The following is a 16,183-nucleotide window of genomic DNA, read 5'->3' as shown; positions in this document are numbered from 1 at the left end:
TGTAGTGACTTCTTAATTTCCATACTCACCTCCGTATTTCTCATCACTGCTTTCAGTGAACCAACAACCTTCCTTCCCTGCTGTACCCTTTCACACACTTCATCCCCCAGAGTTCTATCCTTACTCATCTCACTACCCAAGTACTTGAATGCACTCACATTCTCCATATCCTTACCATCCAACCTCACTGTGAATTCTGTGACTTCATTCCTCTCAAACACCACAACTTTACTCTTGTTTACATTAACTTTCAGATTCCTCTTCTTACATACTGTCCCAAATTCATTCACCAAACCTTGCAACTCCCATTCATCTTCACGCAACAATACTGTATCATCAGCAAACAACCAGTATCATAGCAGCATGTAATTTTATATCATTGTATATTATAATACACTGTATACATATAATTGCACATTTACTATCTCATTTACCCCATATTACTTTAACACACTGTTGCTTATAAACTTCTCTACCTAGTTTTTGTATGTAGTTACAGATTTTTCTTAAACATTATTGTAGCATCTCATTTTGTGACACATTTAACCCTTTTTCACTTTGGTGATTTGTTTGTGACCACCCTCTTCAGAACTAAGATATTTGTCTGTATTGTAGATGGATGGAGAAATAGACTGTGATGATGTCTTTATGTATATTTTTGCTGAGTTTAACCAGTGGAGTTGTAATGAGAACAGTAACAATAAGATGATAATAACTGATCAGTTATTACTCCTCAGAGGGCCCAGTGAATTTTAAGTTGTGGAATGGCTATTGACTATCTAGTAATCATCTAAATAGTAGGAAACAACCCAAATATTCATGGCAGCATTTCACAGATAGCAGTCATGGGGACATCTCTTGGATTTGAATTGTGACCAGAGCTTTGCCATTTTGCTTTAGAGGCTCCAAGATTGTAAGAATACACCACAAAAAGACATTATCATAATGAATGGGTTACTGATTACACACATGCACGAAGAAGCCACATAACCTGCATACATTTTTTCCAAAGGTACCCAACCTGCTACCTCAACTAGAGCCGCCATCTGTGCCAACCCACCAGGCGTACTCCACCTTCAACTCCACCACAGTGTATTCCCAGGCTGCAGGGGGGCCACTGGGTGGCCAGGGTGGTGCAGGGGGCATTATGTCATCTGCTGCTGCCTCTGTCATCTCACTGATTAGAGGACTTGGGGGAGGTGGCTCTCACCAGAAGTGAACAGGCCAAATTTATGACTTTCTTCTGGGTTGGATTTACTGGCAGTCACCATTACAGTGAGTCCATGTTATAGCTTGTGTGCTTTTTTTTGGTTTCCCAGTTGAGTCCACTGCAAACTACAAATTTATTGGCTGGTAAAATACCATTGCCCCTGATAAAGCAAAAATACTGATGTTCTCTAATTTACAGTAGTAGTTGGATAAAAAGTTTTGTGATGTTCAGGAACACATCCCTAATATATAGCAAGGACTTACTGTATGAGTATGGGATTTGTTCCAATATATTGCAACTATTTTCATACAATTGGTACTGTAAACTTGGGGAAATGAGTAAATCTTCTTAGGTAGCATTGGATCATTATAATCCTCATCTGTTCTTGTTGTGTCCAGACAGTTTAACACACTTTGAGAGAGTTTTGCAATGAAGAGGTTAGTTAGAGTCTACACTGTGAGAAATGTATAAAATAAATAAAAATGATGAGTTGCAATAACATCGGGTCACACACAATGAGGGTACTTTACCAGCCTGATGTTATTACAAAACGAAGAAGATTGTTTAGTAATAGCAAGAATAAAATGTAGCCTGCATCTCTGTAATGAAAGAATTATTATTATTATTATTATTGTTATTAGTATTATTTCTTTTAATATAAATAATTACTGTGGACTTCATAGTAAAAAAGGATGTTAAAAAAGGGCAGCTTATAACAAAGGCTTGCTGTGTGTGTGTATTTATTTGGTAGTGCTAGTAGCCTAGCCTCAGATCCCTGCACCTTGAAAGGTAGTATAGAATTCGATGTTGTTTACCATTTTTTAAAGTTCTTTGCAGGATTTGTATAGAGTGTGAGGATCATCTGATCAAGCATTTACATGAATTTTTGTTAATGGCCCACTAGGTAGAAGTGGAACAAATGGGTCATAAAGTTATGCTTGATTATGCTGATGATATTGGTTGATGATAGGGTTAATGATGCTGGAATGTTTTGGCTTGTAAGTTTCTATCCCCACACCTGTAACCCAAGTCAGTATGTTACATCATAATTGGCATATGGCAATTCTGTGTGGTTTGAAGTTTGTGCATCACAATAAACCCTCTTTCTAATGAGCTTCCATTGACCAAATAATGGTTTTAATGAACTCCAGGAGCCAACCAAATAATCTTCTCATGTACTTAAAGAGGGTCGTTACTTGAGGTGGATGGAGCCAATCAACTTACTGACCATTGGTGTCAGTCAGGCTACTCCCTGCATCATGTAGATACTTTCAGGATCACTCTCTCTCGCATGTAGTTAATTTTTGTTGTCTCACTGGGCTTTAATTTATTGCTATAAAATTTTTAATGACTGATAGTAAATATGTATGTATGCAATACCTTGTACTGTATTGTGTTGTACACTACCTTAAAGTATCTAATGAAATAAAGTAGGCAGTATAGCAATTCTAGTTTCACAGATTAATTTGACTCTTGAACATAAAAAATTGAGTGAACTTTTGGGTTGTTTGACATGTTCTTCCTTTGTTGTTCATTATATAGAGGGTTTACTGTATATGATTTTTTTTAGCATCAGTTAATTTTGAATTTATTTAACTTAGACAAAACCATCTGTAAATTTGAGCAATTCGTTTGAAGGTCTCAGTTTGAAGAAAAAGTGCAATGGATTGTTTTTTGATGTTGAGAGTGAGAACAGTCAGTAGGACAGAATTTCATGTAAAGAATATGCCTTGAGTTCATGATAATATAGTCATTGTTTTTATTTTACTTGGCCCTTTCCTTTGTTTAATGTCAGTAATCAAGTACCTGGAAGACTTCACAGTCACTTCATATCAGATGTGAGCTGGGAGATGTGATTATTTTTTAAACTTTAGAATAATTTTTAATTAATACAATACTATATGCAGGAAAAACACAAAGACTACATAGAATAATGAAAGCATATACAGTATTTGCAGGTTTGTAAGCTTATATACATCTGTTGGAAGCTGTACAATAAAATACCTCATTTATAGCTATACTTCTGATTTTTTTTTTTTTTTTTTTTTTTTTTTTTTTTTTTTTTAAGAATTTTCGTTACTCTGTTAAAGAAAAATATAAGTAAAAACCATTTAAATGGTAAAAGATGAAGAGTCAGGTCACATGCAACATACAGTTGCAATTTTTACTTCATTTAGGAACTTCTCCCTGTATACATAGTGGTATAATAACCCCTTTAGTTCTAAAGTGCTTAGAGCTCTTGTTTACCTGGAATACATTGAGAGTGCTTACTGGTAGTAAGGTATTGTTGTGTTCTATCATGGATCTTTAACAGTAAGGAAGGCCATAACAGATTTGTATTTACATACACATATCTGTGTTGGCTCCATCTGTAGTAACTGCCATACCTTTACTTGACTCTGATGGTAGTGGCAGGAATTTGTATTTGGATGGTAGAAATACTACAGTTAGAAAGAGTAACTTACTTGAAGATCTGTTTGTTATCGTCACCCAGAAATGACTAATGTAACATGAGGCTGGAGAAAGGTTCTCATAACCTAATATTCACATTCACTAGACTTGCAATATTGCTATCACAAGTAGTTCAGAGACTCATATAAATATCATGATTCTATGGAGTGGGTAATGACAGACATCATGATCAAAAGGTGGCCTTTCAGTAAATTTTTCTGTACTTAGCAAACCTGTGTGTGTGTGTGTGTGTGCATATGTGTATGGGGGGCGAAGTAGTAGTAGTACAAGACATACATAACTTTGATATTTCTTCAGATAAAGGTCAGCTCAGCTAATAAGCAAGGATGATAGTGAACCATGAGTGTACAACTAATGCACATCTTTGAATATTTAATTAGTCTATACTTTTAACACTGTAATTGCATTTATTAGTATTTGTTAGTTTTAGTTAACTGCAGTTCACAAAGCAATTATTCATTGCATAACTAAGTTGTTGAAAATGCATAGTATTATATTACATTGTCATAGAAAATGACATTGTTTTCAGCTGTATACAAAATGCTGATTAAAAATAGTGGACTTCCAAACTAACTTTTCAAAAAACTTAATCATGCTTCCATGTTAACCAACTGCTTTTCTGGCGGTGAGATTAACATTTGAAGTTTTCACTTGAATCAACTTTATCTCGTAATTTGCTCTCACTTGCCACCATGTTAAATGATAGGTGGCTGTTTCTACGCACAAACCTTTTCTTGCATGATTATATCAGACCCCAAAATACCTTTTACAATCATATATTGCGTAAACCAGACTTAGTAACGTATGAGAGAGATCTATTTGCGGTCAGAGCTTACAGGAATGTACTCTGCTGAGACTTTTGCATCATTCATATACCGTACGATGGGGCAGTTTAACTCACTTCAGGCAATTAGACTCAATAAGGGGTAATGAGGCTTAGGTGGTACAGACAGTGTAAATAGGGGTATATTTGACTTTTTCATGTGGTACTATATTGTAAAATCACTAATTTATATTGTAAATGAAATTTATGGATAGCTGTTATTTTCAGATTTTTTTGAGCTGTGATTTACTAGCATAATAACAAGATTAATTTTGTTTTCCTCTGCTGTCCTTTGGATATATAACAAGCTATGTGTCATTAATGTTTATCCTCATACCAAAGTAAGTTAGCTGCTTTAGTTTATAAAATATTATGATTTTAGAGTAATGGGGCAATTTGACATGGTATTTTTGGGGAAGTTTATACACCGCAATTTCATCGAGTACTATCTGGACAGTTGTAGACACTACATCATGGATTTCAAGGATAATCCCCCAGATACAGACTGGGTACGTGGCTTCCTGGAGAGACTTTGACCTGCTGTCCTCCAGGACAGGAAGCGGGCTGCTGTCTCTGAAGAGGTTGTAGTGGCCTGCTTTAAAAAGCTAGAAGACAACCTTATGGGAGTACCTCCTGCAAATGTTATAAACTATGATGAAACCAACATCACGGGTGATCCTAAGGGAAAGCTCCAGATATTCCGGCTTGGTATAAAACATGTGGAGCGTATCATGAATACGATGAGGAGTTCAAAACCCATCGTGTTTTCCATCACTGTGAGTGGAAAGCACCTTAGGCCATATGTTATTTACAAGGGTGAACGCTTGCAGCGGTCATGGATTGAAGGAGGACCAATCGACATTTATAACCGAACTTCTCGTGACTGTTTCGATTCAACTGAGGCATGGGGAGCAGAGAGGCGAGTCTCCTGAAGGCAGAGAACCAAAGGACAATACTGGGCAAGAAGGCATCAAAGGTTGGAGTGATTCAAATGAAAACTTTGAATGTTTCACTGAAGAAAAGCTCACTGAGTCCAATTGCTCCACATCAGGTGTTGATAAACATCATTTTTATTTTTTAGATATGCCATTTCTGTGTTTTTAATGTTAAAATCCATTTCCACATATGAATCTGGATCATTTGTGTTTAATTACCCATACAGTAAATCTTTTTAAGTGTCTTAAATGTCACATTACAAACCTTAGTACAGTACATCGAAAAATAGCCAAAAGTGAGTCAGACTGCCTCACTTTATATAAACAGTGGTAAATAAGACTAGTAGGTCTGTTACATGATGCTGCCAGTTTTGCATGTATGGAACCACATGTAGGGGTCAGGGAAAAATGCTAAATTACTGTTTTCTCTCTGAAACTTTGCCATTAACCAATACTTCACCATGACAGAATTGAATAGTAGATATGTGCAGTATAAGATTGTTTTAAGAATGGTGGTCAGTTGGCCTAAGGCACCAATCAGTGTAACAGTTGTATACCTTCCATGTGCCAATTTAAATCTCTGAGAGATATCTGCAGTTTTTTGCTCCTGTTATACTGCCAAGAGTGTAGGCTAGTTACATCTCTTTAAATATTTTGAGCTGCCATAGCCTAGACTCAGGCCCCTACAGTTCACAAGTGGTGATGAAGGTGTGTCTGTTACCATTTGTTTATAGAGGATGTATAGTAGTGATGCCTTTTCCATGTAACTGACAGCACAGTGAGCTGTTTTAATTGGACAGTTACAAGAGAAAGTGTAACAGTTTTCCTGGAGTTTGATGTTTTAGCATTGAGCAATTTTACTGAAGTATTATTTTGTAGAGGTAACACATTAGGACAAATTATACATCTTATGTGCACTCCAAAGTCCCTTGCCATATTTCTGTTTTTAAGGATGCTTGACTTGTACAGATAAAAGAAATTATTGGAGAGTATTTTTAAGATTCTCATCCAGTGTTTCAGTATGCAAAGAAAGGGAAAGGGATGATATCTTTTACATATTAATAAACGGTATCAGTACACATTCACATGAAATGCTTTGAAACCACAGATGTTGGATAATACAAATTGTATATTGGTCCTACCCTACATTTGTAACCTTTCAGCTGGATGCCATATACAGGCAGTCCTCATTACAAGTCAGGGATGTACAGGTATTTAAAAATATTGCTACTTTTCTGTACAGTTAATAATGTATAACAAATAAGGGAAGAAATGGCATATTCACTTCACATATAACAGTGAAACTTTTAACAGGCAGTTTTTTTGTAGTGTTTATCCACTAACAAGAAAGACCTTTAAAAATGACTGCTAATTATATGGGCTAATGTTGCAGCCATGTCTGTATGGAACAGTTTCCCATCAGGACTTAAACAACACAGCTTGAATGTGAATAGTAAAGCTGTCCACCAATGTCAGGCACTTGCAAACTGACTGGTATGATACATATATACTGTTTGCTGTGCAAGCCACGTTTCCTTATGTAACTATGGTAACCATTGCTATTACATGCTTTCAAATGTAAATAATCTTGGGATATTAGGTGGGGGCATTCACCATCCACTAACTCAGTGTAGTGCTGCTCTCAAGTGTCTGCCCTCTCCCCTCCTCCCTCCTTTCCTTCCTTCCTCTTCAGTCTTTCTTTACTTCGTTCTTTCTTCATCCTTCTGACTACAGGTAACTTTGCACTCCCTCTTCTGTCTTTCTTTCCTTCATTCTTTCCTCATCCTCCTGCCTGTGGGTGACTCTACACAGAGTGACAAGTCGAATGGTTTCCTGTACACCTGGAAACCATTTATAGTACAGGGTGGTAACGTAATAACCAAATTATGGCACCTGGTGGTTTAGTGCGTAATTGTGGCGCTCTAATCGGATTGAACCGGTGAAGGTTTACATCCAAGGGGTAGTTGGTGTTATTGTTCACGTAATGCCACTCAGGGATGAGGGAGGCTGGTCACTCTCATCAGGACCAACTTGCATAGCCCCAGACTCCTACGCTTCTCGTGGGGAAATGTAGGATTGGATGATGGATGGATATTATGACCTGTACTTATCATATGGGAGATCTTTGAACCCTACATGTGTGATACATTTTTATCATGTGTACAGTATTACAGGCAGTTTTCATAAGTCAAGAATGTGTTGCAAAATTTCACAAGTTTTTCTTACAGCTGGTTTGTATTTGGGAGAACCAGAATAGCAGCTTCATAGGTAGTAAAGGAGCTTTAATTGGCAGTGTCTCATGTTATGTACTATGAACGTAATAAAAACTAAGGACATCTGGTAAACCAACTTGTAGCAAAGACTTACTGTCTTTTAATTTCTACAGAGATATTGTTGTATGTTGTGAGAAGTTGACATTCATGTAATATTCAAGTGGTGCTGATGTAGGGAGTGTGTTGTGAAAGAGGCCACAAAGTAGTGTTAGTTCTTTACTGAAAAAATATTATTAGAAACTGTACATTATACCCTTAAAATTCATGGATTTTTTTGTTATAGTTTTTGACAATTCTTGGGTTTTGAGTTTACAGTTGGTGCTTCTTCCATGGCTTCAGTTGAGTTGAATTAGAATTTGTGATGTCTTTTTGTTGCTACTGTACTGTACTGTACCATGCATATTTATTCTATAATGTTCTTGGAAAGGTGAGTACACAATTACTCTTCTTTGTAACTGCAGTTCTGTACAGTACACATTAGAGTACACTTCTTTTCCTTTTTTCCGTATTGTATGTATTTTTACATTTTCTGATATCATGCTTGCAGTATGTAAAAGAAGGAAAAGAGCTTTTAATCCTTTTTAAGTACGTTGTATATAATATAATGACTCAGGATGACCACTGTATGGGGACGAGTAAATTCATGGTTTTTGGTACTTGCAGGGTGGAAACCAATCCCCCGTGAATTTCAAGGGTATACAGTATTGTACAATAAATTTTTTCGTAATAAGTGGCTGAACACTTAAACTGGCATTTAGGCTGCACACATTGTACACTTTGTGAGTGGACTAATAGTATAATAATCATGCATCAGAATAACACAAACTGTACAGTATAGTCTAACAGTCTTTCATTAGTATTTATGCAGTGACTATTTTTAGGATGCAGAATGCATATTAATTTAATATATTTATTGTGTGATGAGGTGCTGGAGAGGGATGTCGTCATGATGTGGTATCCACATATCCAGGTATATTCATTGCCGAGTTGTATAAACCTCCCTCAACTCCCTGCCTATCCCTGAAAGGAGGACTGTTGACTGCAGGAAAGGGCATCATTAGCCTGAAGTCTACTGGTTTCACATTCAGATGAGTCTGATGCCACTGCAGCGGCAGTGACATTGTTTGTAGTTGGCCTAATATTTCATTTCTACCCTTCACTTACTCTTCTAGCTAATGTTACCAAGCTGAGTGAGGTTTTGTATGTTTTTCATCCCATAGATGATTCTGTTTCATAGATGATTCACTGTCATCAAGGATGAAAGTGACAGGTGCCCTAAGTGTGAAATGGCTACATTAGAATAGTGAATACAGTAACCTCTCAAATAACGTGAGGGTTAGGTTCCTGGAGAGGTCGTGTTAGTTAAAAATGCGTTACTTAAACATATTTTTCCCATAAGAAACTATGGTAATATTGGGGGTTATGTTACTGGACTCTGGGAAAGTCTACCCATTTGGGGAGCTATGCTACTCTAAACGTAAAAGCAACAATATTAATTTGAAAGAAAATCCACTTAAAAAGCAAAAACAGTATATTTGAGGAGAAATAAACAACATTTGAGCCCTAGTTGGGCCGAAGCGTTGTTTACTTCTCCCAAAATACATACTGTACTGTATTCTTTTTTTACGTGGATTTTCTTTCAATTCTGCTTCATTCACGGGATTGTGAAAGTTCCTCAACATAATTAATGCATTAGTAGGTCATAAAAACACTACAGTAAAAGCAACATTTTCATTACAGTAAGTAGGTCGCAAACAATAACAACACACAGCCTCAATTATCTATGCATCACTCGTCGTCTGCTGTTGTCCCTTCTCCTGCCGCTCAACACCCTGAATTTGTTGTCCCTTCTCGCTCTGCTGTCCCTTCTCGCTCTGCTGTCCTTCCTCTTCTTCTGACTCCCGTGCTACTGGTGATGAAGGTAACCCCCTTAAGTTTTCTGTCTTCTTCATAAAGAACTGCTCTATCTTGGTGTGAGTGGTTTTCTTCTTTCTGTTCTGCAGCATCAGGTTGTAACAATTTAGATCTGTGATCACTTTCCTGGTCAAATTTTGTCTGAAAATAAGCCAGATTGCTCAGAATTGGGCCGGACCTCATTTTTCAAATATTATAGTTTGAATAAAACCAGTTTAAGCAACAGGCAAATAAAAAATTGTATTTATGCATAAACTGCCACACACAGTCTATGAGCTCGGGACTGTCCAAGGTGCGCGCGGCTAATTTGAAACCTTCATGTACGTGTAAAGTCGCGTTAAATCAAGAAACCCTTGTTAGTTAAACGTATCTATAAATATTTGCTCGTGTTAAAACGAAAATGCCTTTTTTTTTTTAACTCGCGTTAGTTGAGAGGTAACTGTACTAAGAAAAATTTGTCACCGACTGGACATTGTGAATGATTAATCCCATCTCTCTTAATGATGTAACTTTGTATATTATTCATGTTACACCTAAACTGTGTTATTCTGCTTAGGAGAGTTCTTTAGGGGTTAATGAAGGCTGTCAGTAATCCATCCAGTTCAAAGTCTCTCCCAGGATGGCCACAGCTTTGTGATGACATTTTTGCATTTTTATTTTGCCACCACCAGAGGATTTTACTGACCTAAGAAATACTTGATGGAAGGTGGGGGCGCTCACCATCCACTCACTCGATGTAGTGCTGCTCTCGGATGACTGCCCTTTCCTCTCTTCCTTCCATCTTTTATTCTGTCCTCTCTCGGATGACTGCCCTTTTCTCTCTTCCTTCCATCTTTTATTCTGTCCTCTTCTGTCTTTCTTTCCTTCATTCTTTCCCCGTCCTTATGCCTACAGGTGACTTTACACTCACTCATCTTTTTTTTTTTTCCTTCATTCTTTTCCTTCTGCCTGTGGGTGACTATACACTGGGTGACAAGCCAAATGGTTTCCTGTACATCAGGAAACCATTTGCTATGCCAGGTGGTAACCACATAACCAGATTTTGGTGCCTGGTGGTTTAGTGAGTAATTAAGGTGTTCTAATATCCATATCCAAGGGGTGGTTGGGGTTCATTGCTCACGTATTGCCACTCAGGGATGAATGAGGTTAGTCACTTTCATCCTAAATGTCAGGACCAACTTGCTTAGCCCCAGGCTCCTACACTCCTCATGGAGCAACACAGGATTAGATGATGATGAAGAAAAGATCTCTCATATTGAAGAGGTTAACCCCTTAACCGCAGGGAGTCACTTGCGTGATGCTCGGGCACAAGGGCTAATACCGCGAGGCGTCACTTTTGTGATTCCGTGTTCTTTTGAATTTGCCTGGGCTTTTAGGTGGTGGCTTGTATCATCTATCAGTACTGCCAGTGTCCAGCTATAGTCAGCGTTGCTAATGTCACCTGTACTCCCATCCATTATTGACAATTTAGCCATTTTTCCCCTGTCCTTGACTCCCCTCCTTACCTCCCCTCCATTACTCTCTCCTCCCACCTGCCCAGCCGCGATGCGCTACGCAAATCCTGGATGGATTTTTCCACTCATTTTATCCATTGAAATGTGCCCTATGCCCTATTCTTATACAAAATATTATATAAGGGAAAGGGAAAGGTAATTGATACTGCCATACATCTGGAATGGGCTAATTATCACCTGGCAACACCCCACGTGCACTCATTTGCTAATTTTCCCTGTTTATTTCCCCTTGAAATATGCCATATGGCCTATTCTCATAATAAAAATATATATAAGAAAGGAAGGGAGAAGCCTAAGTGATATTTATATTCACCTGGAACTACCTAATTTATTATGTATTGTCTAGATTTCCTGCCAATCATTTCATAGCATATAAATTAGCATCTGTCACCACGCTGACATTGTCAACCCTTCCCTGCCCATATATGCCACATCATTCAGTTTACTGTCGTCTTTCGCGGTGAAACCATGTCTGATTCGCGCCCGTCCACTTCTGCCACTTTTGAGCCCACTGCAAGGGCCCTGTGACCTCAACCCCTACTAAACCTCGTGTGGGAAGAGGTAAAGGGCTAAGTGACTCTGCCCTGGAATGTGAATTGGCTACTTTATCAATGATTATGATGGACAGTGACTACGATCTTTCTGGTGACTCGTGAGATGAGTTAGTGGAGGAAATGGTGACAGAAACCCGTAGCACGAGTGCTTCTGTGTCCCAAGTTCGTCCTGGCTCCATGGGAAAGGAGCCCTTAGTGCAGCATGGGAAGGAATTTGGGAAGAGAGTGAGTGTGTTTATGAATACCAAATGACAGCTCCGCCTCAGAATACCAGCGGGGAACAAGCACTGGTGGAAAGCTCGTACCGCTCGTAATTTACATTGCTTTCACAGTGTTTTTTTTTTTTTTTTTTTTTTTTTTTTTTTTTTTTTTTTTAATGGATTTCAGACTACTTGAAATTCATGGAATAGTGTTTGTAATGATAATATCAGGCAGTGGTAACCATATTATGGGGTATAGGGAAGTGTAAAGTGGAGACTTCGTTACCCAACTTCAGAAGTCACCACAAGTCCTACGGTAGTCGACGAAGGCTCAGCAAACATCCCAGGAGAAAGCTGAAGGTATGTGCCATATGCATATTTAACTATAATATTCAAGGGCTAATAACTGATTTTTGGCAAATATTTTTAAAAAGTCAGTTGGAGTGCGATTATCCCTGCAGGACAGGCGCGACGCTCTCCTGACATCCCCGCGGTTAAGGGGTTAAGGAGGGCAATCTCTAACCTCCTTCCCACCCCCACCCCACCCCCCATTTGAAAAGTCTTACCTAGGCAGAGGAAATTGGCTAGTGGTAGCAGGAGTAAATATGAACGCCGTCATGGTTGTGAAAGGGTTAAGACGCACTTGTAGACTCAGTGTTGGGAGCTGAGCACAGAGAAGTTATATTTAATCATTTTTTCAACCCTTTTTTTTTTTTTCTTTTCTTTTCACTTTAACCCCTTCAGCCTGAGTACATAAATTTTACTTTGGTTCTGATTGATGCCAGCTAGTTGTATTTAGAAAGCACACTTTTAATAGTAAAAAATCATATACTCTAGTAGTGAAAGATAACTCATCTATTTTTTTTATGTATAACCGGATGCCTTAATTAGTAAATGGATGGCCACAAACATATTGCATATGTGTCACCCTGTCCTCTGTCACAAGACGCTCTTCCTCCAGTTCACAGCATCTTAATTCATATACTTCTCCACCCCATCACCCCCCCCCCCACCACATCCTTGGTCTTCCCCTCCCCATCCACCTCACTTACATACACCTTCTTGGTTACACTTGCACTCTATGTTCACATCACATGGTATATGAAACTGTATATGTTCTAAACAGTCTAAAATGTCTGGCTGAAGTTAAATTAAATTGTGTGGTAGTTACAAGAATAAAACAAAAGTTATGTCCTGGGGCTGAAGGGATTATGAGGTGCCGTACCAGATACAGTATTATAAAACCAAGCTTAGCGTCTTGAATCTGGCGATCTTTATTGATTCTTAGTGCCTTTAGTCAGTTTTATTCAGCGTAGGAGAGAGTTACTGAATTAACCCCTTTCACTACAAGAGGTCTCCCATAAAGTGAATAAAATTACCTAGTAGGAAGGACAATAAAATGAGAATGACATACACAAGTTGGAGGAGTTCTGTGTTCCTACTGTGTTTACAATGTTTATGCTAGTCCTTTTCTTGCAGTTAACCCTGTAAACCAGGAAAGCATTTACAGTGCTGGGTGGTAACCTTATAACTAACCAACATGTGTTCCCTGCGTGACAACAAGTGGGTTGGCGGAGGGTTAGTGCCCCTCCCTGGAAAACAACTAACTAAAAATACGAACAAGAAGCCTCGAACCAGGACTAACCAAAAGGTGACTGCTAAGGACCGAACAAAGGACTTAGTACGGATAGCTACGTGGAATGTAAGGGGTGCAAGTGATGAGGTGAAAGAAAGAGGGATTGTCCAGGTGCTTGAGGGTGCAAAAGTGGATGTATGTGGATTAACTGAAACTAAATGGAGAGGTGAGAGTGTGAGAGAATGGGAGTATGGATGGGGTATATGCACGGGAGTAGGTGAGAATGAGAGGGCAAAAGGAGTGTGTATTGTTGTGAGTAACAGATGAAGGAGAATATAAAAGAGTATAGATCAGTTGGCTCAAGGATTGTGTGGGTAAGATTGAAAGTCGGACTACAGATGTGGGTGATTGTGTGTGTGTATGCGCCAATGCAAGATCATGCAAGCAGAGTCAGAGAAGGGTTCTGGACAAATGCAGAAGCATGCATAGAAAAGTTTGAAGGGAATGAGAGTGTGTTTGATTGGAGATATGAATGGAAAAGTAGGTAATGTGCATGTGTTTGGAGTAGTTGGTGAGTGGGGTGTGCCTGCAGAGATGGATGAGAATGGCAGTGCTATAGTGGACATTTGTGCCATGAGGGGGTTGGTGATAGCCAATACCCTTTTCAGGCACAAAATGATCCGTACAGTAGGTATACTTGGCAAGTGATGAGAAAGGTGGGTGGTGAACTGAGTGAGTGGAAGGCAACGATTGATTGTGTGTGTGTTGATGACAGGATGTAGGGAAGAGTAAAGTTATGGTCTTTGAGAGAAGTGAAGTTGGTGAATGTACAGTGAGGTAGGATGAGGAGGAAATGGAAAATGTGAGTGCATTTAAGTACTTGAGTAGTGTGATGAGTATGGATGGAAGTTTGGAGGGTGAAGTGCTTGAAAGGGTACAACAAGGAAGAAAGGTTGCTGGTTCCTTGATAGCAGTGATAAGAAACAGGGAAGTGAGCATGGAAGTGAAAAAGTTACTACATGACAGTATTGTGATACCAGCTCTAATGTATGGAAGTGAAGCTTGGACCTTGTTGGAGGGACAGACGTCAAGAGTGAGAGCAGTGAAAATGAGTTATTTGAGAGGAGCCTGTGGAGTCACATGGAGAGACAGGTTGGCAAATGAGGAAGTGAAGGAGCATTGTGGTGTGGATGTGGATGTGATAGGAAGCGTTAGGAGAAACACATTGAGGTGGTTTGGCCAGGTGGAGAGGATGGAGAGTGAGAGACTGATGAGGAGAGTGTATGTGAGTGAAGTGGAGGAGGGGAGAGGGAGAGGGAGGCCAAGGATGAGATGGAGGGATGGAGTGGAGAGGTATGTGAGAGAGAGGGGGAGTGTGAGCTGGGAGCAGGGCAATGAAATGGGAGGGGACAGGGTGACATGGAGGTGATTTGTTTGTGGCCACCCCTTATGGGATTAAGGTGTTGGGCAATAGATAGAACCCTTTGGATGCCTTTATTGGCTACAATTAACTTGGCATTATTTAAAGTAATCTCAGAATCTGTTTAATGTTTATCTTTGTCTATAGCTAATGTATTCACTGTTACTTTGAGTGTTGAGGATTCTCATTTTTTGCTAGGTAAATAACGGTTTTAGCAGGCCACTGTGAAAGTACTGCTATAGTTAAATTATTACCATGGTGTAGTATTTACCCCTTAACATTATTCAGGCAAGCATGCAAACAAGAAAAGAGAGAGATGGGGGGTGAGAAAATTAACCATTTTAATCTTCCACCACCACTACCATCATCAACAAGCATCACCTGTTTCTCTTCTTGTTGTTGACCCAGACTCATTTGAACATGAATGTGGTGAACTGGAGACTAAAATTTTTTCCTCTCCTTCAGTGTGTTATCCTCCTTCAGTAGAAGGAGGGAGTTGATGGACATCCGTATAAGTGGTCAGCTCTGTTGGATGCTGTTTGAAAGTGTCCCTCTCCAGCACCACACCACCTCCATGCTTTGTATATCATTAATTGTTAAAGTGATGCCTGATTTGCCACAAAGGGGAAAGATTTGAGTCCATTGAATTAAAGTGCATATTAGTAAAGCAGTGTTGCTGACAATAAAGACCAGTAAATTAATTGTGTATATTATGTAACTTTAAATACAATATATTGATGAGTTGGGAGTGCATCATGGAAGGTAGGTTGTAACATTAGGTGAGGATTGGGAGAAAATGGGTTCACATTAAGGCAGCATTTTGGGGTTTTTTAAATCAGTGAATTCTGTAATGTACAAATCCTGTTGATTGTTTCTTATTTGCTAGAAAGCTAAATGTGTTTGTAAAGCAGTCCTGTAACGTGGAAGAATTATACCCCTTTATAAGGAAATGTTTTAGGGGAACATACATAGTTTCAGCTTGGCTTAGACAATTTTCTGCCCTAGCATGTCTTCAGTATGGATGGTGGGTGTTAGCACTGAAGTGGTGGTGTGTAGAGGAGTGTAGGAGGACTACTGGGCCTTGGGATAGGCCCTGAAGCTTTTGCCCGGAGTCAGACACATAAAAAAAGAATATATATGTATACAGTATTTACTGTATGTATTTATATATATATACTGTACATACATACATACAGTAATCCCCGTACTATCCGGATGCCCACTTTCCGGACAACCCACTTACCGGACATTGTGGGCCTGGACCTTCGGAACCCAAAAATGGCCAAAAAAAG

General features: G+C 39.0%; 1 protein-coding gene across 1 annotated transcript in view; it reads left to right on the top strand.

The window, feature by feature from the left end:
* Positions 1-16,183, top strand: part of Atg14 (autophagy related protein 14) — a 105,716-nt gene that overhangs the window by 76,444 nt on the left and 13,089 nt on the right. The window contains exon 10 of the mRNA XM_080279149.1: positions 1,013-1,275. Within this exon, the coding sequence (XP_080135275.1) occupies positions 1,013-1,219 (207 nt within the window). The 3' untranslated portion in view covers positions 1,220-1,275. The remainder of the gene's footprint in view (positions 1-1,012; positions 1,276-16,183) is intronic.

Source organism: Coenobita brevimanus, chromosome 1 (assembly GCF_032717465.1).
Source record: "Coenobita brevimanus isolate Jiangsu-jjx chromosome 1, ASM3271746v2, whole genome shotgun sequence".
Taxonomy (NCBI): Eukaryota; Metazoa; Arthropoda; class Malacostraca; order Decapoda; family Coenobitidae; genus Coenobita; species Coenobita brevimanus.
The sequence above is the reverse complement of the archived record's forward strand: the minus strand, read 5'-3'. Positions and strand labels throughout refer to the sequence as shown.